This window comes from Notothenia rossii, assembly GCF_949606895.1.
Source record: "Notothenia rossii genome assembly, chromosome: 3".
Lineage (NCBI taxonomy): Eukaryota > Metazoa > Chordata > Actinopteri > Perciformes > Nototheniidae > Notothenia > Notothenia rossii.
The window spans coordinates 45,864,601-45,891,766 of record NC_136901.1 but is presented as its reverse complement, the minus strand read 5'-3'; the positions used below and the strand labels follow the sequence as shown (position 1 = coordinate 45,891,766).

General features: G+C 43.0%; 1 protein-coding gene across 1 annotated transcript; it reads left to right on the top strand.

The window, feature by feature from the left end:
• Positions 1-14,991: 14,991 nt before the first annotated feature.
• Positions 14,992-26,861, top strand: LOC307031118 (H-2 class II histocompatibility antigen, E-S beta chain-like). Its single transcript, XM_079667900.1, has 6 exons — positions 14,992-15,149; positions 16,915-17,187; positions 22,553-22,766; positions 24,327-24,394; positions 26,108-26,221; positions 26,379-26,861. The coding sequence occupies exons 1-6, from the start codon at positions 15,098-15,100 to the stop codon at positions 26,402-26,404; spliced, it is 747 nt and encodes a 248-aa protein (XP_079524026.1). The 5' UTR covers positions 14,992-15,097; the 3' UTR covers positions 26,405-26,861.
• Positions 26,862-27,166: the final 305 nt, after the last annotated feature.

The window sequence follows — 27,166 nt, the reverse complement described above, 5'->3', positions numbered from 1 at the left end:
AAGGTTTTTAGTGTGAGTCTGTGTTTCAGCCTTTAGTCTGAGTCTGCGTTTCAGTCTTTAGAGTGAGTCTGTGTTTCAGTCTTTTGTCTGAGTCTGTGTTTCAGTCTTTAGTCTGAGTCTGTGTTAAGGTCTTTAGTGTGAGTCTGTGTTTCAGTCTTTAGTATGAGTCTGTGTTTCAGTCTTTAGTCTGAGTCTGTGTTAAGGTCTTTAGTGAGAGTATGTGTTTCAGTCTTTAGTCTGAGTCTGTGTTAAGGTCTTTAGTGTGAGTCTGTGTTTCATTCTTTAGTCTGAGTCTGTGTTTCAGTCTTTAGTCTGACTCTGTGTTGCAGTCTTTAGTCTGATTCTGTGTTTCAGTCTTTAGTCTGACTCTGTGTTTCAGTCTTTAGTCTGACTCTGTGTTTCAGTCTTTAGTCTGTCTCTGTGTTTCAGTCTTTATTCTGAGTCTGTGTTTCAGTCTTTAGTCTGACTCTGTGTTTCAGTCTTTAGTCTGAGTTTGTGTTAAGGTCTTTAGTGTGAGTCTGTGTTTCAGTCTTTAGTATGAGTCTGTGTTTCAGTTTTTAGTCTGAGTCTGTGTTTCAGTCTTTAGTCTGACACTGTGTTTCAGTCTTTAGTCTGAGTCTGTGTTTCAGTTTTTAGTCTGACTCTGTGTTGCAGTTTTTAGTCTGAATCTGTGTTTCAATCTTTAGTATGAGTCTGTTTTTCAGTCTTTAGTCTGACTCTGTGTTGCAGGCTTTAGTCTGAATCTGTGTTTCAGTCTTTAGTCTGACTCTGTGTTGCAGTCTTTAGTCTGAATCTGTGTTTCAGTCTTTAGTCTGACTCTGTTACAGTCTTTAGTCTGAGTCTGTGTTTCAGTCTTTAGTCTGTCTCTGTGTTTCAGTCTTTATTCTGAGTCTGTGTTTCAGTCTTTAGTCTGACTCTGTGTTTCAGTCTTTAGTCTGTGTTTCAGTCTTTAGTCTGAGTCTGTGTTTCAGTCTTTAGTCTGACTCTATGTTTCAGTCTTTAGTCTGACTCTGTGTTTCAGTCTTTTGTCTGACTCTGTGTTTCAGTCTTTAGTCTGTGTTTCAATCTTTAGTCTGAGTCTGTGTTTCAGTCTGTATTTCAGTATTTAGTCTTAGTCTGTGTTTCAGTCTTTAGTCTGACTCTGTGTTTCAGTTTTTAGTCTGACTCTGTGTTTCAGTCTTTACTCTGACTCTGTGTTTCAGTCTTTAGTCTGAGTCTGTGTTTCAGTCTTTAGTCTGTGTTTCAATCTTTAGTCTGTGTTTCAGTCTTTCATCTGACACTGTGTTTCAGTCTGTATTTCAATCTTTAGTCTGACTCTGTGTTTCAGTCTTTAGTCTGTGTTTCAGTCTTTAGCCTGTCTCTGTGTTTCATGCTTCAGTCTGTGTTTCAGTCTTTAGTCTGACTCTGTGTTTCAGTCTTTAGTCGGACTCTGTGTTTCAGTCTTTAGTCTGAGTCTGTGTTTCAGTCTTTAGTCTGAGTCTGTGTTTCAGTCTTTAGTCTGAGTCTGTGTTAAAGTCTTTAGTGTGAGTCTGTGTTTCAGTCTTTAGTCTGACTCTGTGTTTCAGTCTTTAGTCTAACTCTGTGTTTCAGTCTTTAGTCTGAGTCTGTGTTTCAGTCTTTAGTCTGACTGTGTTTCAGTCTTTAGTCTGACTCTGTGTTTCAGTCTTTAGTCTGACTCTGTGTTTCAGTCTTTAGTCTGAGTTAAGGTTTTTAGTGTGAGTCTGTGTTTCAGTCTTTAGAGTGAGTCTGTGTTTCAGTCTTTAGAGTGAGTCTGTGTTTCAGTCTTTAGCCTGAGTCTGTGTTTCAGTCTTTAGAGTGAGTCTGTGTTTCAGTTTTTTGTCTGAGTCTGTGTTAAGGTCTTTAGTGTGAGTCTGTTTTTCAGTCTTTAGTCTGAGTCTGTGTTAAGGTCTTTAGTGTGAGTCTGTGTTTCAGTCTTTAGTATGAGTCTGTGTTTCAGTCTTTAGTGTGAGTATGTGTTTCAGTCTTTAGTGTGAGTATGTGTTTCAGTCTTTAGTCTGAGTCTGTGTTAAGGTCTTTAGTGTGAGTATGTGTTTCAGTCTTTAGTCTGAGTCTGTGTTAAGGTCTTTAGTGTGAGTCTGTGTTTCAGTCTTTAGTGTGAGTATGTGTTTCAGTCTTTAGTCTGAGTCTGTGTTAAGGTCTTTAGTGTGAGTCTGTGTTTCAGTCTTTAGTATGAGTCTGTGTTTCAGTCTTTAGTGGGAATCTATGTTTCATTCTTTAGTCTGAGTCTGTGTTTCAGTCTTTAGTCTGAATATGTGTTTCAGTCTTTCGTCTGACTCTGTGTTTCAGTCTGACTCTGTGTTTCAGTCTTTAGTCTGACTCTGTGTTTCAGTATTTAGTCTGACTCTGTGTTGCAGTCTTTAGTCTGAATCTTTGTTTCAGTCTTTAGTCTGACTCTGTGTTTCAGTCTTTAGTCTGTGTTTCAGTCTTTAGTCTGAGTCTGTGTTTCAGTCTTTATTCTGAGTCTGTGTTTCAGTCTTTACTCTGACTCTGTGTTTCAGTCTTTAGTCTGACTCTTTGTTTCAGTCTTTAGTCTGACTGTGTTTCAGTCTTTAGTCTGTCTCTGTGTTTCAGTCTTTATTCTGAGTCTGTGTTTCAGTCTTTATTCTGACTCTGTGTTTCAGTCTTTAGTGTGAGTCTGTGTTTCAGTCTTTAGTATGAGTCTGTGTTTCAGTCTTTAGTGTGAGTCTGTGTTTCAGTATTTAGTCTGACTCTGTGTTTCAGTCTTTAGTCTGACTGTGTTTCAGTCTTTAGTCTGACTCTGTGTTTCAGTCTTTAGTCTGAGTTAAGGTTTTTAGTGTGAGTCTGTGTTTCAGTCTTTAGAGTGAGTCTGTGTTTCAGTCTTTAGAGTGAGTCTGTGTTTCAGTCTTTAGTCTGAGTCTGTGTTTCAGTCTTTAGAGTGAGTCTGTGTTTCAGTTTTTTGTCTGAGTCTGTGTTAAGGTCTTTAGTGTGAGTCTGTTTTTCAGTCTTTAGTCTGAGTCTGTGTTAAGGTCTTTAGTGTGAGTCTGTGTTTCAGTCTTTAGTATGAGTCTGTGTTTCAGTCTTTAGTGTGAGTATGTGTTTCAGTCTTTAGTGTGAGTATGTGTTTCAGTCTTTAGTCTGAGTCTGTGTTAAGGTCTTTAGTGTGAGTATGTGTTTCAGTCTTTAGTCTGAGTCTGTGTTAAGGTCTTTAGTGTGAGTCTGTGTTTCAGTCTTTAGTGTGAGTATGTGTTTCAGTCTTTAGTATGAGTCTGTGTTTCAGTCTTTAGTGGGAATCTATGTTTCATTCTTTAGTCTGAGTCTGTGTTTCAGTATTTAGTCTGACTCTGTGTTGCAGTCTTTAGTCTGAATCTGTGTTTCAGTCTTTAGTCTGACTCTGTGTTTCAGTCTTTAGTCTGACTCTGTGTTTCAGTCTTTAGTCTGACTCTGTGTTTCAGTATTTAGTCTGACTCTGTGTTGCAGTCTTTAGTCTGAATCTTTGTTTCAGTCTTTAGTCTGACTCTGTGTTTCAGTCTTTAGTCTGTGTTTCAGTCTTTAGTCTGAGTCTGTGTTTCAGTCTTTACTCTGAGTCTGTGTTTCAGTCTTTACTCTGGCTCTGTGTTTCAGTCTTTAGTCTGACTCTGTGTTTCAGTCTTTAGTCTGACTGTGTTTCAGTCTTTAGTCTGTCTCTGTGTTTCAGTCTTTATTCTGAGTCTGTGTTTCAGTCTTTAGTCTGACTCTGTGTTTCAGTCTTTAGTCTGAGTTTGTGTTAAGGTCTTTAGTGTGAGTCTGTGTTTCAGTCTTTAGTATGAGTCTGTGTTTCAGTCTTTAGTGTGAGTCTGTGTTTCAGTCTTTAGTCTGACTCTGTGTTTCAGTCTTTAGTCTGACTGTGTTTCAGTCTTTAGTCTGACTCTGTGTTTCAGTCTTTAGTCTGACTCTGTGTTTCAGTCTTTAGTCTGAGTTAAGGTTTTCAATGTGAGTCTGTGTTTCAGTCTTTAGAGTGAGTCTGTGTTTCAGTCTTTAGAGTGAGTCTGTGTTTCAGTCTTTAGTCTGAGTCTGTGTTTCAGTCTTTAGAGTGAGTCTGTGTTTCAGTTTTTTGTCTGAGTCTGTGTTAAGGTCTTTAGTGTGAGTCTGTTTTTCAGTCTTTAGTCTGAGTCTGTGTTAAGGTCTTTAGTGTGAGTCTGTGTTTCAGTCTTTAGTATGAGTCTGTGTTTCAGTCTTTAGTGTGAGTATGTGTTTCAGTCTTTAGTGTGAGTATGTGTTTCAGTCTTTAGTCTGAGTCTGTGTTAAGGTCTTTAGTGTGAGTATGTGTTTCAGTCTTTAGTCTGAGTCTGTGTTAAGGTCTTTAGTGTGAGTCTGTGTTTCAGTCTTTAGTGTGAGTATGTGTTTCAGTCTTTAGTCTGAGTCTGTGTTAAGGTCTTTAGTGTAAGTCTGTGTTTCAGTCTTTAGTATGAGTCTGTGTTTCAGTCTTTAGTGGGAATCTATGTTTCATTCTTTAGTCTGAGTCTGTGTTTCAGTATTTAGTCTGACTCTGTGTTGCAGTCTTTAGTCTGAATCTGTGTTTCAGTCTTTAGTCTGACTCTGTGTTTCAGTATTTAGTCTGACTCTGTGTTGCAGTCTTTAGTCTGAATCTTTGTTTCAGTCTTTAGTCTGACTCTGTGTTTCAGTCTTTAGTCTGTGTTTCAGTCTTTAGTCTGAGTCTGTGTTTCAGTCTTTACTCTGAGTCTGTGTTTCAGTCTTTACTCTGACTCTGTGTTTCAGTCTTTAGTCTGACTCTGTGTTTCAGTCTTTGGTCTGTGTTTCAATCTTTAGTCTGAGTCTGTGTTTCAGTCTGTATTTCAGTATTTAGTCTTAGTCTGTGTTTCAGTCTTTAGTCTGACTCTGTGTTTCAGTTTTTAGTCTGACTCTGTGTTTCAGTCTTTACCTTGACTCTGTGTTTCAGTCTTTAGTCTGAGTCTGTGTTTCAGTCTTTAGTCTGTGTTTCAATCTTTAGTCTGTGTTTCAGTCTTTAGTCTGAGTTTGTGTTAAGGTCTTTAGTGTGAGTCTGTGTTTCAGTCTTTAGTATGAGTCTGTGTTTCAGTATTTAGTCTGACTCTGTGTTGCAGTCTTTAATCTGAGTCTGTGTTTCAGTCTTTAGTATGAGTCTGTGTTTCAGTATTTAGTCTGACTCTGTGTTACAGTCTTTAGTCTGAATCTGTGTTTTAGTCTTTAGTCTGACTCTGTGTTTCAGTCTGACTCTGTTACAGTCTTTAGTCTGAGTCTGTGTTTCAGTCTTTACTCTGAGTCTGTGTTTCAGTCTTTAGTCTGTCTCTGTGTTTCAGTCTTTATTCTGAGTCTGTGTTTCAGTCTTTAGTCTGACTCTGTGTTTCAGTCTTTAGTCTGAGTTTGTGTTAAGGTCTTTAGTGTGAGTCTGTGTTTCAGTCTTTAGTTTGAGTCTGTGTTTCAGTATTTAGTCTGACTCTGTGTTGCAGTCTTTAATCTGAGTCTGTGTTTCAGTCTTTAGTATGAGTCTGTGTTTCAGTATTTAGTCTGACTCTGTGTTACAGTCTTTAGTCTGAATCTGTGTTTTAGTCTTTAGTCTGACTCTGTGTTTCAGTCTGACTCTGTTACAGTCTTTAGTCTGAGTCTGTGTTTCAGTCTTTACTCTGAGTCTGTGTTTCACTCTTTAGTCTGTCTCTGTGTTTCAGTCTTTATTCTGAGTCTGTGTTTCAGTCTTTAGTCTGACTCTGTGTTTCAGTCTTTAGTCTGACTCTGTGTTTCAGTCTTTAGTCTGTGTTTCAGTCTTTAGTCTGAGTCTGTGTTTCAGTCTTTAGTCTGACTCTATGTTTCAGTCTTTAGTCTGACTCTGTGTTTCAGTCTTTTGTCTGTGTTTCAATCTTTAGTCTGAGTCTGTCTTTCAGTCTGTATTTCAGTATTTAGTCTGAGTCTGTGTTTCAGTCTTTAGTCTGACTCTGTGTTTCAGTTTTTAGTCTGACTCTTTGTTTCAGTCTTTAGTCTGAGTCTGTGTTTCAGTCTTTAGTCTGAGTCTGTGTTTCAGTCTTTAGTCTGTGTTTCAATCTTTAGTCTGTGTTTCAGTCTTTAGTCTGTGTTTCAGTCTTTAGCCTGTCTCTGTGTTTCAGTCTTTAGTCTGAGTCTGTGTTTCAGTCTTTAGTCTGACTCTGTGTTTCAGTCTTTAGTCTGTGTTTCAATCTTTAGTCTGTGTTTCAGTCTTTAGTCTTTGTTTCAGTCTTTAGTCTGTATTTCAATCTTTAGTCTTCAGTCTGTGTTTCAGTCTTTAGAGTGAGTCTGTGTTTCAGTCTTTAGTCTGACTCTGTGTTTCAGTCTTTAGTCTGAGTCTGTGTTTCAGTCTTTAGTCTGAGTCTGTGTTGAAGTCTTTAGTGTGAGTCTGTGTTTCAGTCTTTAGTCTGACTCTGTGTTTCAGTCTTTAGTCTGAGTCTGTGTTTCATTCTTTAGTCTGAGTCTGTGTTTCAGTCTTTAGTCTGAGTCTGTGTTAAAGTCTTTAGTCTGACTCTGTGTTTCATTCTTTAGTCTGACTGTGTTTCAGTCTTTAGTCTGACTCTGTGTTTGAGTCTTTAGTCTGACTCTGTGTTTCAGTCTTTAGTCTGAGTCTGTGTTTCAGTCTTTAGAGTGAGTCTGTGTTTCAGTCTTTTGTCTGAGTCTGTGTTTCAGTCTTTAGTCTGAGTCTGTGTTAAGGTCTTTAGTGTGAGTCTGTGTTTCAGCCTTTAGTCTCAGTCTGTGTTTCAGTCTTTAGAGTGAGTCTGTGTTTCAGTCTTTAGTCTGAGTCTGTGTTAAGGTCTTTAGTGTGAGTCTGTGTTTCAGTCTTTAGTATGAGTCTGTGTTGCAGTCTTTAGTCTGAGTCTGTGTTAAGGTCTTTAGTGTGAGTATGTGTTTCAGTCTTTAGTCTGAGTCTGTGTTAAGGTCTTTAGTGTGAGTCTGTGTTTCATGCTTTAGTCTGAGTCTGTGTTTCAGTCTTTAGTCTGACTCTGTGTTGCAGTCTTTAGTCTGAGTCTGTGTTTCAGTCTTTAGTCTGACTCTGTGTTTCAGTCTTTAGTCTGACTCTGTGTTTCAGTCTTTAGTCTGTCTCTGTGTTTCAGTCTTTATTCTGAGTCTGTGTTTCAGTCTTTAGTCTGACTCTGTGTTTCAGTCTTTAGTCTGAGTTTGTGTTAAGGTCTTTAGTGTGAGTCTGTGTTTCAGTCTTTAGTATGAGTCTGTGTTTCAGTTTTTAGTCTGAGTCTGTGTTTCAGTCTTTAGTCTGACACTGTGTTTCAGTCTTTTTTTTTTTTTTTTTTTTTTTTTTTTAATAATCAAAGTGTTTTTATTGATTTTTGTATACAAACACACATCCAGTACAACACAAAATAACAAGACTCAAAATACACATCACATACTCACCTAAATACAGGTCTAAACTAAAGGAACAATAACAAGACAGGCATTCTTAGGTTAAAATGCATAAATAAACAACAATGTCCGACAGAAGAAAATTAAAAATTTAAAAATTAAAAAAAAATAAAATAAATAAAAAAAATAATAATAAAAAAAAAATAAAATAATAATAATAATAATAATAATAATAAAAATAAAAATAAAGGAGGGGTGAGGGGGTGGGGGGGGGGGGGTGCTGCCAGTTATGTTGAAGCAGATGAAAGCTCCCGTTCAAGATGGGCGATAAAAGGCTGCCAGACCTTATAAAACTTCTTAGTGTTGCCCTGCAATGTAAATCTAAGGTGCTCCAATTTAAGATGTGTCATTACCTCCTCTATCCATCGTTTATGAGATGGTGGTGTTGTCTTTATCCAGTTAAATAAAATCAACCTCCTGGCCAACAATAACGAGAATGCCATTGCTTTCTTCTGAGCAGTTGTTAGTCCTGCTTCCTCTGGTTCCACACCAAAGATGGCTGTCAGAGGGCCAGGCTCTATATTTTTATTATAAATAGATGAGAAGGCTGTAAAGATTTTGGTCCAAAAATCTTTCAGCCTGGGACAAGACCAGAACATGTGGCATAAATTAGCTGGCACCTGTTTACATCTAGGGCAAGTCGGATCAGTCCCCTGGTAGATTCTTGCCAGTTTGTCCCTTGAGAAATGAAGTCTGTGTAACACTTTAAACTGTATTAATCCATGTCTAACACATATGGAAGAAGAATGTATTAGATCCACTGCCCTACCCCAGTCCACCTCTGATATGTCCAACTCCAATTCCTCCTCCCATTTCCTTTTTATGAGATCAAGGGATGGGGAAGCCACCCTCTGGATATTGACATAAATCCTGGAAACCACCCCTTTAAAGGTCGGGTTCGTATCCAATAGCTCATCAATCCATCCACTCTGTGGGAGAACGAGGGATGAAGAGAATGTTTTTTTAACAAATTCTCGAACCTGAAAAAATCTGAGGTAATTAGTCTTTGAGGAAATGCCATACTCCTTCTCCAGTTGAGCAGCCGACATAAATATCCCATCTTTAAAAAGATTTCTAACACATTCCACCCCAGCTCTATGCCATTCTCTAAACGCTGCTCCCCCAAGGGCCGGGGTAAACAAATGATTGCCATAAACGGGAGCAGATAGGGGGGCGTTTCTGTTTTTAAAATGTGTTCTGAACTGGATCCATATCTTAATAGAATCATGTACAACAGGGTTATTAGTGTAAAGGTGTTTGCTTAAAGGCAGAGGAGCACAGACCAGGGAGCGCAGGGACACTGGGCTAGATGCATATCTTTCCATATGTACCCACACTGGGGTTTCATCATCGTCTAGCTGCGAGACCCAAAACAACAACTTATGTATATTGGCGGCCCAATAATAGTGCATATAATTTGGTAGAGCCAGGCCTCCCTCTTCCCTCTGTCTCTCAAGGAACTCTCTTCTTATCCGGGGGACCGTTTTATTCCAGATGAAGGTGGATGTACATTTATTCAGTTCCTTAAAAAATGATTTAGGAATGAAAGCCGGAATCGTCTGAAACAAATAAAGGAACCGTGGCATTATATTCATTTTAACAGAATTGATCTTCCCTGCTAATGATAGGGGGAGAGTTGACCATCGTTCCATGTCTAATTTTGCCTTATCCAGTGTTATCTTAAAGTTATGATTAAATAGATCTTTGTATTTACTTGTTACATTAATACCTAAGTAGGTAAACTTATCTTTATGTGTTGTGAAAGGATAGGCCTGAAATGACAGTCTCCTCGCCTGCTTATTAATTGGGAAAAGGACACTTTTCTCTAGATTAATTTTGTACCCTGAGACCTTCCCGAAGCCGTCAATAATATCCAGAACCACTTGGACGCTTATGATAGGGTTTGACAGGAAAAGGAGGAGGTCATCAGCGTATAGCGAAAGCTTATGGCTTTGCATCCCCCTGCGTATTCCCCCAAGTCCAACAGCACTCCTCAGCATTATTGCAAGGGGCTCAATTGCCATATCGAAGAGCAGGGGTGACAAAGGGCACCCCTGCCTTGTTCCCCGAAACAGGGGAAAGAATTCAGATATCACATTGTTCGTTCTTACCATAGCCTGGGGGCTTGCATATATTATCTGTATCCATGAAAGGAATTTAGGACCAAATCCAAACTTCTCGAGAGCCGTGAACAGGTAAAAATACTCTATTCTATCAAAGGCTTTGTGAGCATCTAGGGATAATACAATCTCAGGCTCAATGTTGTCATCCCCAGTGTATATCACGTTGAAAAGGCGACGGAGATTACTGGAGAGTTGTCTACCAGCCACGAACCCTGTCTGATCAGGATGTATTATCCCACTTGCCACAGGCTCAATCCTAGCTGCCAGTACTTTGGTCAATATCTTATAGTCACAACCAAGTAAACTCACTGGGCGGTACGATTCGCATTTAAGCGGATCTTTATTCTTCTTAAGGAGCACGGAGATCATAGCCTGTGACATTGTTTGAGGTAAAGTATTCTTTTCAAGGGCCTCTTCATATACTTTACAGAGTAGGGGTACAAGTTTAGGCGCAAATGTCTTATAAAATTCACTTGGGAACCCATCTGGGCCCGGCGCTTTACCCGTCTTCATATTCCGAATTGCCTTCTCTATCTCCCTCGTAGTCAGAGGTCCCTCTAATCTATCCCTTTCTGCCCTCTTTATGGATGGCATTTCTAGATTCTCAAAGAAGTTCTTCACTCGCTCGTTGTCATTTATTTCTGAGGTATACAGATCCTTATAAAAAGACTTAAATTGGTTGTTAATACCTTTCTGATCAATAATTTTGTTACCTTGATTATCACCTATCTCCACTATCATGCCAGCAGCCGCTGATTGCTTCAGCTGGTGGCTCAGGAGCTTACCCGCATGCTCACCATGCTCATAGAGATCCTGTCTGGACCTAAGATATAGATCCACCTCGCGTTGATTCGTTAAGACATCATATTCAGTTTGTAGCAAGATCCGCTTTCTATGTAGCTCCTCAGAGGGAGCTGTAGAGTTTACCAGGTCGACTTCTTTTATTTCCCTAGTTAATTCTGTAATACGTTTCATCTTTCTCTTCCTGTCACCAGCATTAAATGAAATTATTTGCCCTCGTATATACGCTTTTAAGGATTCCCACAAAATGCCACTACTTATGTCAGGGGTATCATTAAGCTCTAAGAAAAAGTCTATTTGCGAATTTATGAATTTTGTAAAATCGTCATCTGCCAATAGCCTGTTATTAAGACGCCACATTCTCTGAGGTGGCGTGTTTTCAGGAAAGTGAAGTCTCAATATGACTGGGCTGTGGTCGGATATTACAATACCAGAGTATTCTATATGCATTACCATAGAGGTCAGTTTATTATCTAATAAGAAGTAATCAATTCTAGTATATGTCCGATGTGGTGGAGAGTAAAAAGAGTACTGCCTGGAGGTTGGATTTACGAATCTCCATGGATCAAACATACCATATACCTCGCAAAAAGAATTAATGCATTGTGCTGAATTACTTAATACCTTGGATGTTGGGCTAGAGCGGTCCAGAGTTGAATCGAGGACACAGTTTAAGTCACCTCCTAGAATCAGATTATGGGTATCCAAATTAGGTAATAATGAAAATAGGTCCTTAAAAAATTGAACATTATCCCAATTGGGAGCATATAAATTTGCCAACACCACCGGGATGTTGAACAGTTTTCCAACCACAATAATATACCGGCCATGCTTATCTCTTATAGTGGTTGTTTCTATAAATTGTACATTCCTGTGTATAAGGATGGCCACTCCCCGGCTCTTACCATTGAAGTTTGAATGATAGACCTGAGTAAATCCCCCCCTACAGAGCTTAAGGTGGTCCTTATTCAACAAATGTGTCTCCTGTAAATAAACTATCCCTACGCCCTGGTCTCTCAAATGTGAAAATACCTTACTCCGTTTCGCTGGCTTATTGATCGCCCTCACGTTCCAGCTCATCAGTTTTGTGTCCATTCTGCTTGGATCCATGATTGGTGACATATCAGGAGACTGTAGCCCAATGTCACCATTGCACCCCTATGGTACCCATTATCCGGATAGCACCTTGAAGTCTTGGCAGCAAAAGCAAAAGAAAAAAGAGGGGGACTGGGAAGGAAGGGGGGGGGGGGGGGGGGGATCACCCACACAGATACAATCAACATATAACACATAACATATATAATCATAAATACAATGCTCTTCAGCGAGCACTGCTGTGTCCAACCGGTCCACCATCTCCTGCACATCGAGCTAACCGTGTGCGGCTCCGTGTATTTCACATTATCAGAATCATAACATCACCCTTTTGACTCAATCCCCTAATGGGAAAAGAAAAACAAACGAGGGAGGGGGGGGCTCGAACAATGAGACCCTGAATAAGGCACAGTAATGAAATAAAAATAAACAGTAATACCATAGAAGGTATGCAACAGTGGCAGCGAGGATCAATAGTCCCTTAAACCTTGAATAGCGTACAACCGTAATATGAGGGAGGGCAACAGTAGCTCCCAAAAAGAATTAGGTTTATAAAAATATGCTTTGAATAACTACTGGAGTCCAGGTCTCCTAACTACACACAGTAACAACACAGCCCTGAATAACTACTGGAGGCCAGCTCCATAAGGTACAAACCATATATATGCTGGCGGCCAGGTCCCCGATCCCCCCACAGCAACAACGGAGCTCTGAATAACGACTGGAGGTTGGTCCTTAGCCGGAATCAAGGCAGTCCATTGTTTCACCCGGGGCTCAGTTCCTTTCTGATATAATCCACAGCGTTTTTCGGGTTCTCAAAGGTCTTTGTTTGTCCTCCTTCTGGCGTGATCACCAGGGTTGCCGGGTATCGCAACCCGTATCTGACCCCCGTGCAGGACCGCAGGAGGCCTCTCGCTTCTCTGAAGGCCGTCCTCTTGTTGTTTACCTCCTGGGTGAAGTCTGGGAAGATGTGAATGTTTCCGCTCCGACCCTCGGGTGTTCTCTCCATTTCCCTCGCCTTCCTCAGTATCTCCTCTTTCTCTGTGTAGTAATGGCACCTCACTACGAAGGCTCTCGGTGGTCCTACATTCCCGTCTCGCCTCGCTCCGAGGGCCCGGTGTGCTAGGTCCAGCGTCGGTGTTGCTGCTAGTCCCAACTTTTCCTCCAGTAAACCAGCCATAAACTCTGACGGCTTCTTGCCTGCCTCGGCTCCTTCTCTGACCCCCACGACCCGGATGTTATTGCGCCGTGAGCGTGCCTCGAGGTCTTCATTTCGTCCCTTCTGCTTCAGCAGCTCCTTCTCCATTTCTTTCAGTCTCGTCTCCATGTCTGTTAAAGCGTCAGATTGTTCATTTAACGTTGCATCCACCTCTTTTCCCCGTTCGTTCATCCTGTTTGCCAGACTGCTAGTTTTATCACCAATCAGCTTCACCTCTCCCCGCAGCAGCTCAAACCGGGCCTCGGCGCTCTCCTCCAAACTCTTAGTCCACTTTTGCATCTCGGCCATCATTTCTCTTCTTCCCTTTTCTATTTCTTCTTTATACCTTGTGATCTCGGTCTTTGTCTCTTCTCTGTATTTAGTTATTCCGTCGTTGGCTTTTTTAATCTCCGACATCATGTCCTTAGCCCACGGAGGTATTTCAGCGTTAGCACGTAGTGGGCTAGCTGCGTCACTGCTAGCTGAGGAGGCCCTGTTGGTGCTGCTGCCCGCCATGCGTTGTCTCTCTCGCCCCGCTCGGGCCGAACGAGAAGTCATCTTCGGTCCCAAACTGCACCAAACATTCACCTCTCAGCTCCCAAAACCAAACGTTATGCGTCCAACCCTCCCAGTTGATAGAAATATGTCGATGTTAAAAATTATTGACTACTTTTACACGGAGCTCCCGCACGCACGTCTTCACACGGCAAAGCACATCCGGAAGTCCCGTGTTTCAGTCTTTAGTCTGAGTCTGTGTTTCAGTTTTTAGTCTGACTCTGTGTTGCAGTTTTTAGTCTGAATCTGTGTTTCAATCTTTAGTATGAGTCTGTGTTTCAGTCTTTAGTCTGACTCTGTGTTGCAGTTTTTAGTCTGAATCTGTGTTTCAGTCTTTAGTATGAGTCTGTGTTTCAGTTTTTAGTCTGAGTCTGTGTTTCAGTCTTTAGTCTGACTCTGTGTTGCAGTTTTTAGTCTGAATCTATGTTTCAGTCTTTAGTATGAGTCTGTGTTTCAGTCTTTAGTCTGAGTCTGTGTTTCAGTCTTTAGTCTGAGTATGTGTTTCAGTCTTTAGTCTGTGTTTCAGTCTTCTCTCTGTGTTTCAGTCTTTACTCTGTGTTTCAGTGTTCTCTCTGTGTTTCAGTGTTCTCTCTGTGTTTCAGTCTTTACTCTGTGTTTCAGTCTTCTCTCTGTGTTTCAGTCTTTACTCTGTGTTTCAGTCTTCTCCCTTTGTTTCAATATTCTCTCTGTGTTTCAGTCTTCTCTCTGTGTTTCAGTCTTTACTCTGTGTTTCAGTCTTCTCTCTGTGTTTCAGTCTTCTCTCTGTGTTTCAGTCTTTACTCTGTGTTTCAGTCTTCTCTCTGTGTTTCAGTCTTCTCTCTGTGTTTCAGTCTTTACTCTGTGTTTCAGTCTTCTCTCTGTGTTTCAGTCTTCTCTCTGCGTTTCAGTCTTCTCTCTGTGTTTCAGTCTTTACTCTGTGTTTCAGTCTTTACTCTGTGTTTCAGTCTTTAATCTGTGTTTCAGTCTTTAGTCTTTACTCTGTGTTTCAGTCTTTTCTCTGAGTTTCAGTCTTTACTCTGTGTTTCAGTCTTTACTCTGTATTTCAGTCTTTACTCTGTGTTTCAGTGTTTTCTCTGAGTTTCAGTCTTTACTCTGTGTTTCAGTCTTTACTCTGTGTTTCAGTCTTCTCTCTGTGTTTCAGTCTTTACTCTGTGTTTCAGTCTTCTCTCTGTGTTTCAGTCTTCTCTCTGTGTTGCAGTCTTTACTCTGTGTTTCAGTCTTCTCTCTGTGTTTCAGTCTTCTCTCTGTGTTTCAGTCTTCTCTCTGTGTTGCAGTCTTTACTCTGTGTTTCAGTCTTCTCTCTGTGTTTCAGTCTTCACTCAGTGTTTCAGTCTTTACTCTGTGTTTCAGTCTTTACTCTGTGTTTCAGTCTTCTCTCTGTGTTTCAGTCTTCTCTCTGTGTTTCAGTCTTTACTCTGTGTTTCAGTCTTCTCTCTGTGTTTCAGTCTTCTCTCTGTTTCAGTCTTTACTCTGTGTTTCAGTCTTTACTCTGTGTTTCAGTCTTCTCTCTGTGTTTCAGTCTTCTCTCTGTGTTTCAGTCTTTACTCTGTGTTTCAGTCTTCTCTCTGTGTTTCAGTCTTCTCTCTGTTTCAGTCTTTACTCTGTGTTTCATTCTTTACTCTGTGTTTCAGTCTTCTCTCTGTGTTTCAGTCTTCTCTCTTCTCTCTCTCTCCTCTCTGGGTGATTTTAGCCTGGATGGTCTCCCTAGCAACAGATGACGCTGCAGGTCAGCTGACGTCTCTCTTCTCTCTGTGTGATTTTAGCCTGGATGGTCTCCCTAGCAACAGATGACGCTGCAGGTCAGCTGACGTCTCTCTTCTCTCTGGGTGACTTTAGCCTGGATGGTCTCCCTAGCAACAGATGACGCTGCAGGTCAGCTGACGTCTCTCTGGTTGTTAGAGCGCTCTCAGGGAAACTGTGTCAGAGTTTGAGAAGTCAAGAGAGGACCATGGCTTCTTTCCTCAGCGTCTGCCTGCTCTTCCTCAGCGTCTGCACAGCAGGTACCCTCCATAACTCTGATATTACTGTATTCACTGTAGCTGAGACAATATGAGACAAGATGAGACACACTGAGACAAACTAAGACACACTGAAACACACTGAGACAAACTGAGACAAACTGAGACACACTGAGACTCACTGAGACACACTGAGACACACTGAGACAAACTGAGACAAGCTGAGACAAACTGACACACACTGAGACAAACTGAGACAAACTGAGACTCACTGAGACAAGCTTTAGACAAACTGAGACAATATGAGACAAGATGAGACAAACTGAGACACACTGAGACAAGCTGAGACAAACTGAGACAAACTGAGACAAGCTGAGACACACTTAGACACACTGAGACAAGCTGAGACAAGATGAGACAAACTGAGACAAGATGAGACAAACTGAGACACACTGAGACAAACTGAGACAAGCTGAGACAAACTGAGACAAACTGAGACTCACTGAGACAAGATGAGACAAGATGAGACAAACTGAGACACACTGAGACTCACTGAGACAAGCTGAGACACACTGAGACAAACTGAGACAAGCTGAGACAAACTGGGACCAAATGAGACAAGCTGAGACAAGATGAGACAAACTGAGACTCACTGAGACAAGCTGAGACAAACTGAGACAAGCTGAGACAAGAGGAGACAAACTGAGACTCACTGAGACACACTGAGACAAGCTGAGACAAACTGAGACACACTGAGACACACTGAGACAAGCTGAGACAAACTGAGACCAACTAAGACCAGCTGAGACAAGATGAGACAAACTGAGACACGCTGAGACACACTGAGACAAGCTGAGACACACTGAGACAAACTGAGACAAACTGAGACAAACTGAGACACACTGAGACACACTGAGACAAGCTGAGACAAGCTGAGACAAGCTGAGACAAGCTGAGACACACTGAGACACACTGAGACCAACTGAGACTCACTGAGACCAACTGAGACCAACTGAGACAAACTGAGACTCACTGAGACAAACTGAGACAAGCTGAGACAAGCTGAGACACACTGAGACAAGCTGAGACACACTGAGACACACTGAGACCAACTGAGACAAGCTGAGACTCACTGAGACTCACTGAGACCAACTGAGACACACTGAGACCAACTGAGACCAAATGAGACAAACTGAGACTCACTGAGACAAACTGAGACAAGCTGAGACAAGCTGAGACACACTGAGACAAGCTGAGACTCACTGAGACAAGCTGAGACATACTGATACACACTGAGACTCACTGAGACACACTGAGACTCACTGAGACAAGCTGAGACAAGCTGAGACAAGCTGAGACTCACTGAGACAAACTGAGACACGCTGAGAAACACTGAGACTCACTGAGACACACTGAGACACACTAAGACACACTGAGACAAACTGAGACACACTGAGACTAGCTGAGACACACTGAGACACACTGAGACAAACTAAGACACACTGAGACACACTGAGACTCACTGAGACTCACTGAGACTCACTGAGACAAACTGAGACTCACTGAGACACACTGAGACTCACTGAGACAAACTGAGACTCACTGAGACAAACTAAGACACACTGAGACACACTGAGACTCACTGAGACACACTGAGACTAGATGAGACACACTGAGACACACTGAGACAAACTAAGACACACTGAGACACACTGAGACTCACTGAGACTCACTGAGACTCACTGAGACAAACTGAGACTCATTGAGACTCACTGAGACTCACTCTGGCTCTCTTTCTCTGCTTCAGATGGATATCTGGAATATGTGACTCACCGCTGTGAGTTCACCTCCTCTGAGCTGACGGACATCCAGTTAATAGACTCATACTATTTCAACAAGTTGGAGGAAATCAGGTTCGACAGCAGTGTGGGGGAGTATGTTGGATACACTGCTCACGGTGTGAGGAACGCAGAGAACTGGAACCAGGATCCTTCAATCCTGGCCCAGGCGAGAGCAGCGAAGGAGACGTTCTGCCAAGGCAACGTTAAGCTCTACGACCAGTACACCCTGCCTTTCTCAGGTGAGTCTGTAGACCCTGTCTCTCTCAGATCAGTGTGTAGACCCTGTCTCTCTCAGTCTGTAGACCCTGTCTCTCTCAGGTCAGTCTGTAGACCCTGTCTCTCTCAGTCTGTAGACCCTGTCTATCTCAGGTGAGTCTGTAGACCCTGTCTCTCTCAGGTGAGTCTGTAGACCCTGTCTCTCTCAGATCAGTGTGTAGACCCTGTCTCTCTCAGGTCAGTCTGTAGACCCTGTCTCTCTCAGTCTGTAGACCCTGTCTCTCTCAGGTCAGTCTGTAGACCCTGTCTCTCTCAGGTGAGTCTGTAGACCCTGTCTCTCTCAGTCTGTAGACACTGTCTCTCTCAGGTGAGTCTGTAGACCCTGTCTCTCTCAGGTCAGTCTGTAGACCCTGTCTCTCTCAGGTCAGTCTGTAGACCCTGTCTCTCTCAGTCTGTAGACCCTGTCTCTCTCAGTCTGTAGACCCTGTCTCTCTCAGGTCAGTCTGTAGACCCTGTCTCTCTCAGGTGAGTCTGTAGACCCTGCCTCTCTCAGGTCAGTCTGTAGACCCTGTCTCCCCTTCCACATACTTTCAGCTTGAAACTTCATTCCAACTTTCAAATGATCACAATACCTTCAGCTATAAAACTTGTTATTCAGATTCTTCATATCTTTTAAACTTTTTGAGATATTGAACTTAGTTTGGAGCTTGGTAGAGAGGCCTTTTCAGATTGTAACATTAGAGTGGATGGAGCAGCTCGTTAAGTCTAGAGTGCTTTGATCTCAAAACAGAGTGGAGCAGTGCTTAAAATTCTCCCCCAGAAATGTTTTAAACTTGCCATAATTCCCAAACCCTACACTCCTCAGACATATGTTTTCATGAAAAACTTAGGAATACCTCTCCTAGGTTGGAAAATAAAAAAAATAAGAAAATATATTAAACAACATGTCTCCATTAAGACCTATTGTAAATACAGCCTGCTCTTTCCTCACAGCACCAGCCGCACACCTTTACTTAATCTGCCAACACTCCCCACGGTCCTGAGACGGTTCAAAATACAAGGACCGGTGTGGGACATGAAAGTTGTTTTGCAAAAAATCAAACCAAATTAAAACATGACAGAACCCACATATACATAAATAATAACAACTCAGAGACATGGGCGGCGCCAGGATGTGTTTGCTGCAGTAGCTTAGCAGTTGATTTTCTCTGAATATCAGAATGTAAATACTGAGGTGAGAGAATAGTCAGGGGATTTGGGTGATGGGAGACACATCTATAGAATCACAATTTCAATAGCTTACCATTAAATGACGGATATGCCTTTCTGTCTGTGATGTTTTACAAATCACGCTATTGAATTATTTTGGTTGAATAATGTTATTTGATGACAAAAATATTAGAGTACATACTTTCATAGGGGGAAAGTAGAAGGTCAATGATAGAAATATAAAATATAAAAATCGAGAAGATACTGTCAGTGATCTCTACAATAAAACAGTTTAGAGCAGGATGTACAAAGATATTAATATGAGGATGAGCAAAACAGACAAACTAATTAACCTTTATTAAAACATTTAAGAATACTTTAGGTTAAGGTCTTCTTTCAAAAAAGCTTTGGGGGTATCTATCTACAGATAAATGTTAAGCCTGATAAAGTACTTAACGTCTAATATATTGCTTTCCTGCAATGTTAACTATGTTGAAGCACTTATTTTAACTGATATTATACACATTAATTATACTCTTATGTAGATAGAATAAGAAATGTGCAGAATATGACAGTTTAATGGTGGAGGTATTCACACATATTGATAGATGTCTTGTAATGCACTGTTGAGGAACCTGCGACCCAAGTTTTTCATTCATTGCATAACTACACCGCCATTATATACAGTCTTTAATGAACTATTAGTAGAGAATAACGAGTAATGAATATACTTTATAGAGATCTGCAGATAAATGTTTAGTCTTCTCAAGCACCAACTATCAAATATCTCCTGATTGTTGGCACTTGACAATCACCTTCCCTGAATTTGACTCAGGTGTAACTAAAGTCTGCTTTAAGGGTTGTTTATATTTCACATCATTAATCAGAATCTGTAAAGTAACTCAAATAAATGTAGTGGAGTAAAAATACCAGGTTAACCTCTGAATTGTAGTGGAGTAGAATTACAAAGTAACAATGAGCTGTCATGTGGGTATATATTAATGCTGCCCATTATGGACACAAGCGATTTTCACCCATTTATTAATTATATGTTTTAAATGTGTACACACCAATGTGTTTCCTATCGCCGAAACCTCCAGGGCTGTACACAGTTTAATACTGTCAACTTCTAATTTTGGGAAAAAAGAAAACGTCTTTTAAAACTACAATTTCCAGTAGAGACGTGCCATAGAGAACATGTTGCGAAACACAACAGCCAGCATGTGTAGTTCTGGGGGGGCGTTCGAGTCAAGTTTTGAATAGTCTGCCGTGGTTTCGTTCCATTTCAAAGAGCTTGACGCTTGGCGTAACCTTGGCGCACTGCCACTCCAACATCACGGGGTTTGTCAACGGGACTGTAGTCCCAAACGATAGCTGGGGATTATGGGTAGTGTAGTGTCTTCGGCCATCCTAAACTGAATTTTTTTCCGTATATCATATCGCATTAACAACACCACATCTGGCGTCACAGAGATCTTCTGTTACCATGGCCGTGGGAAGTAGGGGTGCTGAGGGTGCTGCAGCACCCCCTGGTGGAGGACAGGGGATCTGCACTTCCACAAGATATAATACAAAAAAAAAGAATGTTCAGCCTTGATGTAACAACATTCCTAATTAAGTAAAGATAACACCCTTTTCACCCCGGTTACATTTTCCATTTGCCCTGTACGATGGGCGCTGTAGTGATAAAAGTGGAGGATGTTGGCTTAGCAGGCGCCCGCAGCTCACAGCCAAAGTGAGAGAGATAGAGAGAGGGGATACCGCGGTACCGGCGGGGATTGTTGTTAGCTTCTGCTGCGCTAACGGATATAAGAAGCTGTTTCTACAATAATGTGGAGGGAGGGCTCTGTCCTGTCAGACTGAGAGGCTCAGTGAGGTAAAGGACTCTGAGTGTTTAGATAGTTCACTTTAGTCTAAGTTATCTCAGTGAGTCTCAAACGTTTTGATCACAGTTTATGTAAACAAATATTTCCAAGGCACACCTTTATAATTATTAGGATAAATAAAAACAGGTTTGACATCATTCCAATGTATACTATAGGACAGTAAACCAAAAATATCGTTTAAAACTGGAGAGATTTAAAAATATGCATAAATAAATAAATGTTAACTGATAAAATAAGATATGAATGAACAACACAAATAAAATAAGTTACATTTATTTGTTATTGGCTATGGTAGGTTATTGGAAATGTTCACATACTTATTTGATTAATAAAATGCAAACCGATCTTTTTCATATGGGTGTTTTAGAGTAGTATCCGCTAGATCAGTCTCTAATTGGGCGCTCAAAGTGCACCAGATTGAAGCATTTTACTTTAAAATGTTAAAAAGGGGGGGCATCCCGGACCCCCCTAGAGGATGTGAAGTCCACCCCCCCCAATTAAAACATGTTATAATACTAAATACATTTGAAGCCTTGTTATATAAGCTTTCCACCATGTCAATATGTTTCTCTTTTTGTAGTGTATTGGTCTTTAGTAGAGGTTTTTCATTGCCAGCTAAAATCTTGCCTATAGGGCAGCACATTGGTCAGAACCAGCCCTGGTGTCATCCCCACAGCACCCCCCATTTGAAACATGTTCCCACGGCTATGTCTGTTACTGTCCTTTCTTCTTAGAGGAAGTACAGAAACACGTAACTCTGGATTTGTTTTAATGTTTGAGGTGCAATAAACGACAGCAGCTTTTTGGCATGTTAGAACTCTTATCTTCTGCCTCACTCATGAGAGTAACAGCTGGAGAAATTACAGCCTCGCCTACTGAAATCAAATGTGTGCTCTAAAATTATATTTATAAATGACTATTATCATTATTATAAGCAAGACAATAAATGGCAAAGATATGTAGAAAATAAACGTCTTAAAGATACGTTCATAAGAAACGTAACGTGGGAGAAATACGTTTCTCGCTAAACGTAATTGAGAATGCAGTTTAGCTCTGTGGGAACGTAATTTTTAGGAGACAGGGTTGCGGGAGGGGACATTGACAGAGGATTACTCAAAAAGTGTTGTCCATTTTAGACACAGGCCTATTATATTTCCAGCCCTTAATAACATTCATTTTCTGGGCTCAATATGTGTCTTGGCTGTTTTCGTTGTGAAAACAAATGGACCGTAGATACACGGATTGACCGTCCTTATTTCCGCTCTTATTTTGAAAGACAACTTCCGGTAGCAGAATATGAAAAAACGGGGGGATTTTTGTTTCTGTTTTCTAGTGATTTTATTTTTTGTTTTGAGAAGTAGAAAATGAAAAGCATCCCATGTTTTAAGTTTAATAAATCCATTTTTGACCATGATAAAGAAAAACGCCTTGTATTTCAATTTCAATTTTTCAATTTGAAAACGAAAATCAAATATCCAGTCGTTTTTTGTTTTTGAATTTCCATTTGTGAAAAGAAAATCTAATGACCAAAACATACACTGACCGTGTGTGTCCGCATCTGTAGCCTGTTATTGTCTCATTATACCGCACTGTGAATGAATCAAAGTAAATATCTAAGTGGTCATGAACACATCTGTCCATCAGACAGAGGGCTGCTGTGCCTCCTGTCATCATTAATGGACGTCTCTTTAAAAAGACCGCTCAGAGGTGAGGAGTTCTCATTTCTCTAACCGCCTGCTGCTTCCCCTCCTCTCTCCTCGGTTCCCCTCCTCTCTCCTCGGCTCCCCTCCTCCCCTCCTCTCTCCTCGGCTCCCCTCCTCAACTCCTCCGCTCGCATCTCCTGTGGACGGGACTAAGTCTTGAGGATAGGAGTCGAGGAGGGGAGTCGAGGAGGGGAGTTAGAGAAATGAGAAAGGGCCAGGGAGAACAGAACAGCAAAATAAACCCAAATCTAGACATACAAAACTAGAAATATGACATAACATAAGAATCGTGACAGAACCCCCCCCCCCCCCCCCCCCTCAAGGGACGGATTCTAGACGTTCAATAACACACAAACAAAGTCCAAACTTCGAAAAGGGCGGGTGGAGGGGGTCCGGAGGACGGGTCTGGGTAGACAGCCCAGAGGCAAGGCAGAGGAACAGATGATGTTAATAACAGTAGTTAACCACTAATTACTAAAGTAATGATGATGTTAATAACAGTAGTAAACCACTAATTACTAACGATAACGATGATGTTAATAACAGTAGTTAACCACTAATTACTAACGTAACGATGATTTGTGTTACAGCGAAGCCCTACGTCCGGCTTCACTCCACGGCCTCTCCCAGTGGATCACATCCGGCCATGCTGGTCTGCAGCGTCTACGAGTTCTACCCCAAACTCATCAAAGTGAGCTGGATCAGGAACGGACAGGAAGTCACCTCGGATGTCACTTCCTCTGAAGAGCTGGCTGACAGTGACTGGTACTACCAGGTCCACTCCCACCTGGAGTACACGCCCAGGTGAGTCCAGGTCCAGGTCCACTCCCACCTGGAGTACACGCCCAGGTGAGTTCAGGTCCAGTTAGATCCAGCTCCAGTTAGATCCAGCTATTCAGGTCCATTCACAACAGCCTTGTATAGTCCGGTCGAATCAAACCCTGGTGCGTTTTCACCGCTTGGTGCAGTTCGTTTGGGTCGGGGTGAACGCAGTCCTCTGAAGGGAACTAAACAACCGGACTCTGGTCCTAAAAGAGGTGGTCTCGGACCCCTTGTTACTGAACTCTGGAGCGGTTCATCTCTGTCAACGCAGTCCGCACCAAATCACAGGAAGTGTAGTATTTACGCGTCACAAGATGTCTTCAGTTAAAGTGGACCTATCATGCTATATGTGAATAATATAGTGTAGGACCATACCTATGAGGCATATTTATACTTTTTATTTTTCAAAATACCAAACAGATCATGCATTTTAGCCATTCCTCATTTCGCTCAATTTAACACTGTCTTAGCATCATGGGCTGATTCTGTGAGAACAGCACCATCTACAGGCCTGGCATATGTACTACAGCGTCTCCAGCGCTTTCCAACGGCAATGTCCGTGGCTGTCTCCTCCTGATTGGTGGAGTTGGCCCAATAGCCGTAGCGCCACTTTTGTGACGTCATAGAAGTGTTCAAATCTGGATCAGTCTGTATCAGATCCGTTGCAGCCCCTTTTTAAGAGATTTGGGTATGGAGGAAAATAGAGAGGGTTGTGTTTACTGACACTTGGTGAGTTCCCTGGAACACCGGGGAGGGACACATATTCATGTATACAAGACGTACAAAAGTGCATTTTGCATGATAGGTCACCTTTAAAAAGTGAAGCAGAATGAAGAGTTGAACAGTGTCGTGTAAAGTAAATATGCTCCTTCAAATATACATAAAAGTCAGAGCCTCCTGTCCTCAGTGACACCTCCTCCTGACTGCAGGACGTCTCTCATTATATGTGATATAATGTTTTTTAACGCATGTCGTCTGATTGTATAATCATACGTCCCGTCCCTCTAGAGTCTGATCTCCAGATTAACAGCAGCATGAGAACAACCTGCCGATTCTCCAAAGCTCCGATAAAAATTGCCTGGATTTGCGTTTCCCCCCCCCTTAATGTCTGACCAATGGTTGAACAGCATTTACGAGCACATGACTCGTGTTTAAAGTTTATAGTCCGTTTGAGGTCCGTGTGAACGAGAACCTTCTGAGAAATGGAGCAATGAAACAAACTGTCCTCTGGCACCAGAGAAGCGGACTATTAGGAGTGAATGTGACCTCAGGTCCAGGTCCAGTTAGGTCCAGGTCCAGTTAGGTCCAGGTCCAGGTCCAGGTCCAGGTCCAGGTTCAGGTCCAGGTCCAGGTCCAGGATCAGGTCCAGGATCAGGTCCAGGTCCAGTTAGGTCCAGGTCCAGGACCAGGTCCAGGTCCAGGTTCAGGTTCAGGTCCAGGTCCAGGTTCAGGTTCAGGTCCAGGTCCAGGTCCAGGTCCAGGTCCAGGTCCAGGTCCAGGTCCAGGTCCAGGTCCAGTCTGAATGCTGCTTTGTTTCTGCAGGTCTGGAGACAAGATCTCCTGCATGGTGCAGCACGTCAGCCTGGGAGAGCCTCTGGTTACTGACTGGGGTAAATACCTGTCTGTCTGATCACCTGTCTCTCTGCTCACCTGTCTGTCTGCTCACATGTCTGTCTGCTCACCTGTCTGTCTGATCACCTGTCTGTCTGATCACCGGTCTGCCTGATCACCTGTCTCTCTACTCACCGGTCTGCCTGATCACCTGTCTGTCTGATCCCCTGTCTGTCTGCTCACCTGTCTGTCTGATCACCTGTCTGTCTGATCACCTGTCTCTCTGCTCACCTGTCTGTCTGCTCACCTGTCTGTCTGCTCACCTGTCTGTCTGATCACCTGCCTGTCTGATCACCTGTCTGTCTACTCACCGGTCTGCCTCATCACCTGTCTCTCTGTTCTCCACCTGTCTCTCTGCTCACCTGTCTCTCTGCTCTCCACATGTCTCTCTCTCCACCTGTCTCTCTCTCACCTTTCTCTCTCTCTCCACCTGTCTCTTTGCTCTCCACCTGTCTCTCTGCTCTCCACCTGTCTCTCTGCTCACCTGTCTCTCTGCTCTCCACATGTCTCTCTCTCCACCTGTCTCTGTGCTCACCTGTCTCTCTCTCTCCACCTGTCTCTTTGCTCTCCACCTGTCTCTCTGCTCTCCACCTGTCTCTCCACCTGTCTCTCTGCTCTCCACCTGTCTCTCCACCTGTCTCTCTGCTCACATGTGTCTCTCTCTCTCCACCTGTCTCTCTCTCCACCTGTTTCTCTGCTCACCTGTCTCTCTGCTCTCCACCTGTCTCTCCTCTCACCTGTCTCTCTCTCTCCACCTGTCTTTCCACCTGTCTCTCTGCTCACATGTGTCTCTCTCTCTCCACCTGTCTCTCTCTCTCCACCTGTTTCTCTGCTCACCTGTCTCTCTGCTCTCCACCTGTCTCTCTCCACTTGTCTCTCTCCACCTGTCTCTCTGCTCACCTGTCTCTCTCTCTCCACCTGTCTCTCTCTCTCCACCTGTCTCTCTGCTTACATGTCTCTCTGCTCTCCACCTTTCTCTTTGCTCTCCACCTGTCTCTCTGCTCTCCACCTGTCTCTTTGCTCTCCACCTGTCTCTCTGCTCTCCACCTGTCTCTCTGCTCTCCACCTGTCTCTCCACCGGTCTCTCTGCTCACATGTGTCTCTCTCTCCACCTGTCTCTCTCTCTCCACCTGTTTCTCTGCTCACCTATCTCTCTGCTCTCCACCTGTCTCTCCTCTCACCTGTCTCTCTCTCTCCACCTGTCTTTCCACCTGTCTCTCTGCTCACATGTGTCTCTCTCTCTCTCCACCTGCCTCTCTCTCTCCACCTGTTTCTCTGCTCACCTGTCTCTCTGCTCTCCACCTGTCTCTCTCCACTTGTCTCTCTCCACCTGTCTCTCTGCTCACCTGTCTCTCTCTCTCCACCTGTCTCTCTCTCCACCTGTCTCTCTGCTCACCTGTCTCTCTGCTCACCAGTCTCTTTCTCTCCACCTGTCTCTCTGCTCACATGTGTCTCTCTCTCTCTCCACCTGTCTCTCTCTCTCCACCTCTCTCTCTGCTCACCTGTCTCTCTGCTCACCTGTCTCTTTCTCTCCACCTGTCTCTCTGCTCACCTGTCTCTCTGCTCACATGTGTCTCTCTCTCTCTCCACCTGTCTCTCTCTCTCCACCTGTCTCTCTGCTCTCCACCTGTCTCTCTCTCTCCACCTGTCTCTCTGCTCTCCACCTGTCTCTCTGCTCACCTGTCTCTCTCTCTCCACCTGTCTGTCCTCAGACCCCTCCATGCCAGAGTCTGAGAGGAACAAGGTAGCCATCGGAGCTGCAGGACTGATCCTGGGTCTGACCTTATCTCTGGCCGGGTTCATCTACTACAAGAGGAAGTCCCGAGGTGAAGCAGCTCACTTTCAAAGTTTCAGATCCATCAGACCCGGTCTGTGCTTAGACCTCCTCCTGAGACCTGGTCCTCTGCACTCACATGGTTCTGAAGGACCGGTTCACTGAGGTATCAGGGTTTGAGTTGTCCCTGTCCTCGTCTTCTCTTTCAGGACGGATCCTGGTTCCCAGCCACTGATCCTGGTCCTGGTTCCCAGCAGCTGATCCTGGTCCTGGTTCCCAGCAGCGGGTCCTGGTTCCCAGCAGCTGGTCTTGGTCCTGGTTCCCAGCAGTGGGTCCTGGTCCTGTGTGTGTCTTCAAACCGCTTCATGTGCTGCTAGCTGCTGACTCTCTGATGATCTGAGCTCTGATACTCTGCCGGTCTGAACCCTGATCCAGGACTCTGGTCATCATGACTCTGTTGGGAATTAAGGGCTCCATATAAACCAGCATATAGCAGATATAGTGCGGGGGGGTGGGGGGTATTTACTCTGACAGTCCTGGACCAGGTTCAGTCTGGACTCTGCTAGTCTTTGTGTGAAATCAATATGTACTGATATCCAAAGCTCTGTTTCTAAATCAATGTACTCCAGGTAGTTTAAAGCCTTCCTCCAGGGTTGGTGATTGTGAGACTTTTCAATAAACCTTGGGACTACTTCCTGACTCTGATTTACTGAACCAACACATCTCAGGGGTCCCGGCTGTCTGTTTATACTGTAGTATCACTCCTTCTGATGACCCTCCAGCAGCATCCAGTCAGCACGTACTCATGTTAAAGGTCTGGTCTATAAATCCATCCCTGAATATTGCTGATCCGAGCGAGGATCGAGACCCCCGTATGTAAAGCTTCAGATGAGACACAGGAGACGTTCTCTGACAGCCAGGACTGTTTACAATCCACCAAAAAACCCAAATAGCAGCTTCTGACAGAAATCCCACTGGTCTCCATGGAGGGGACGGA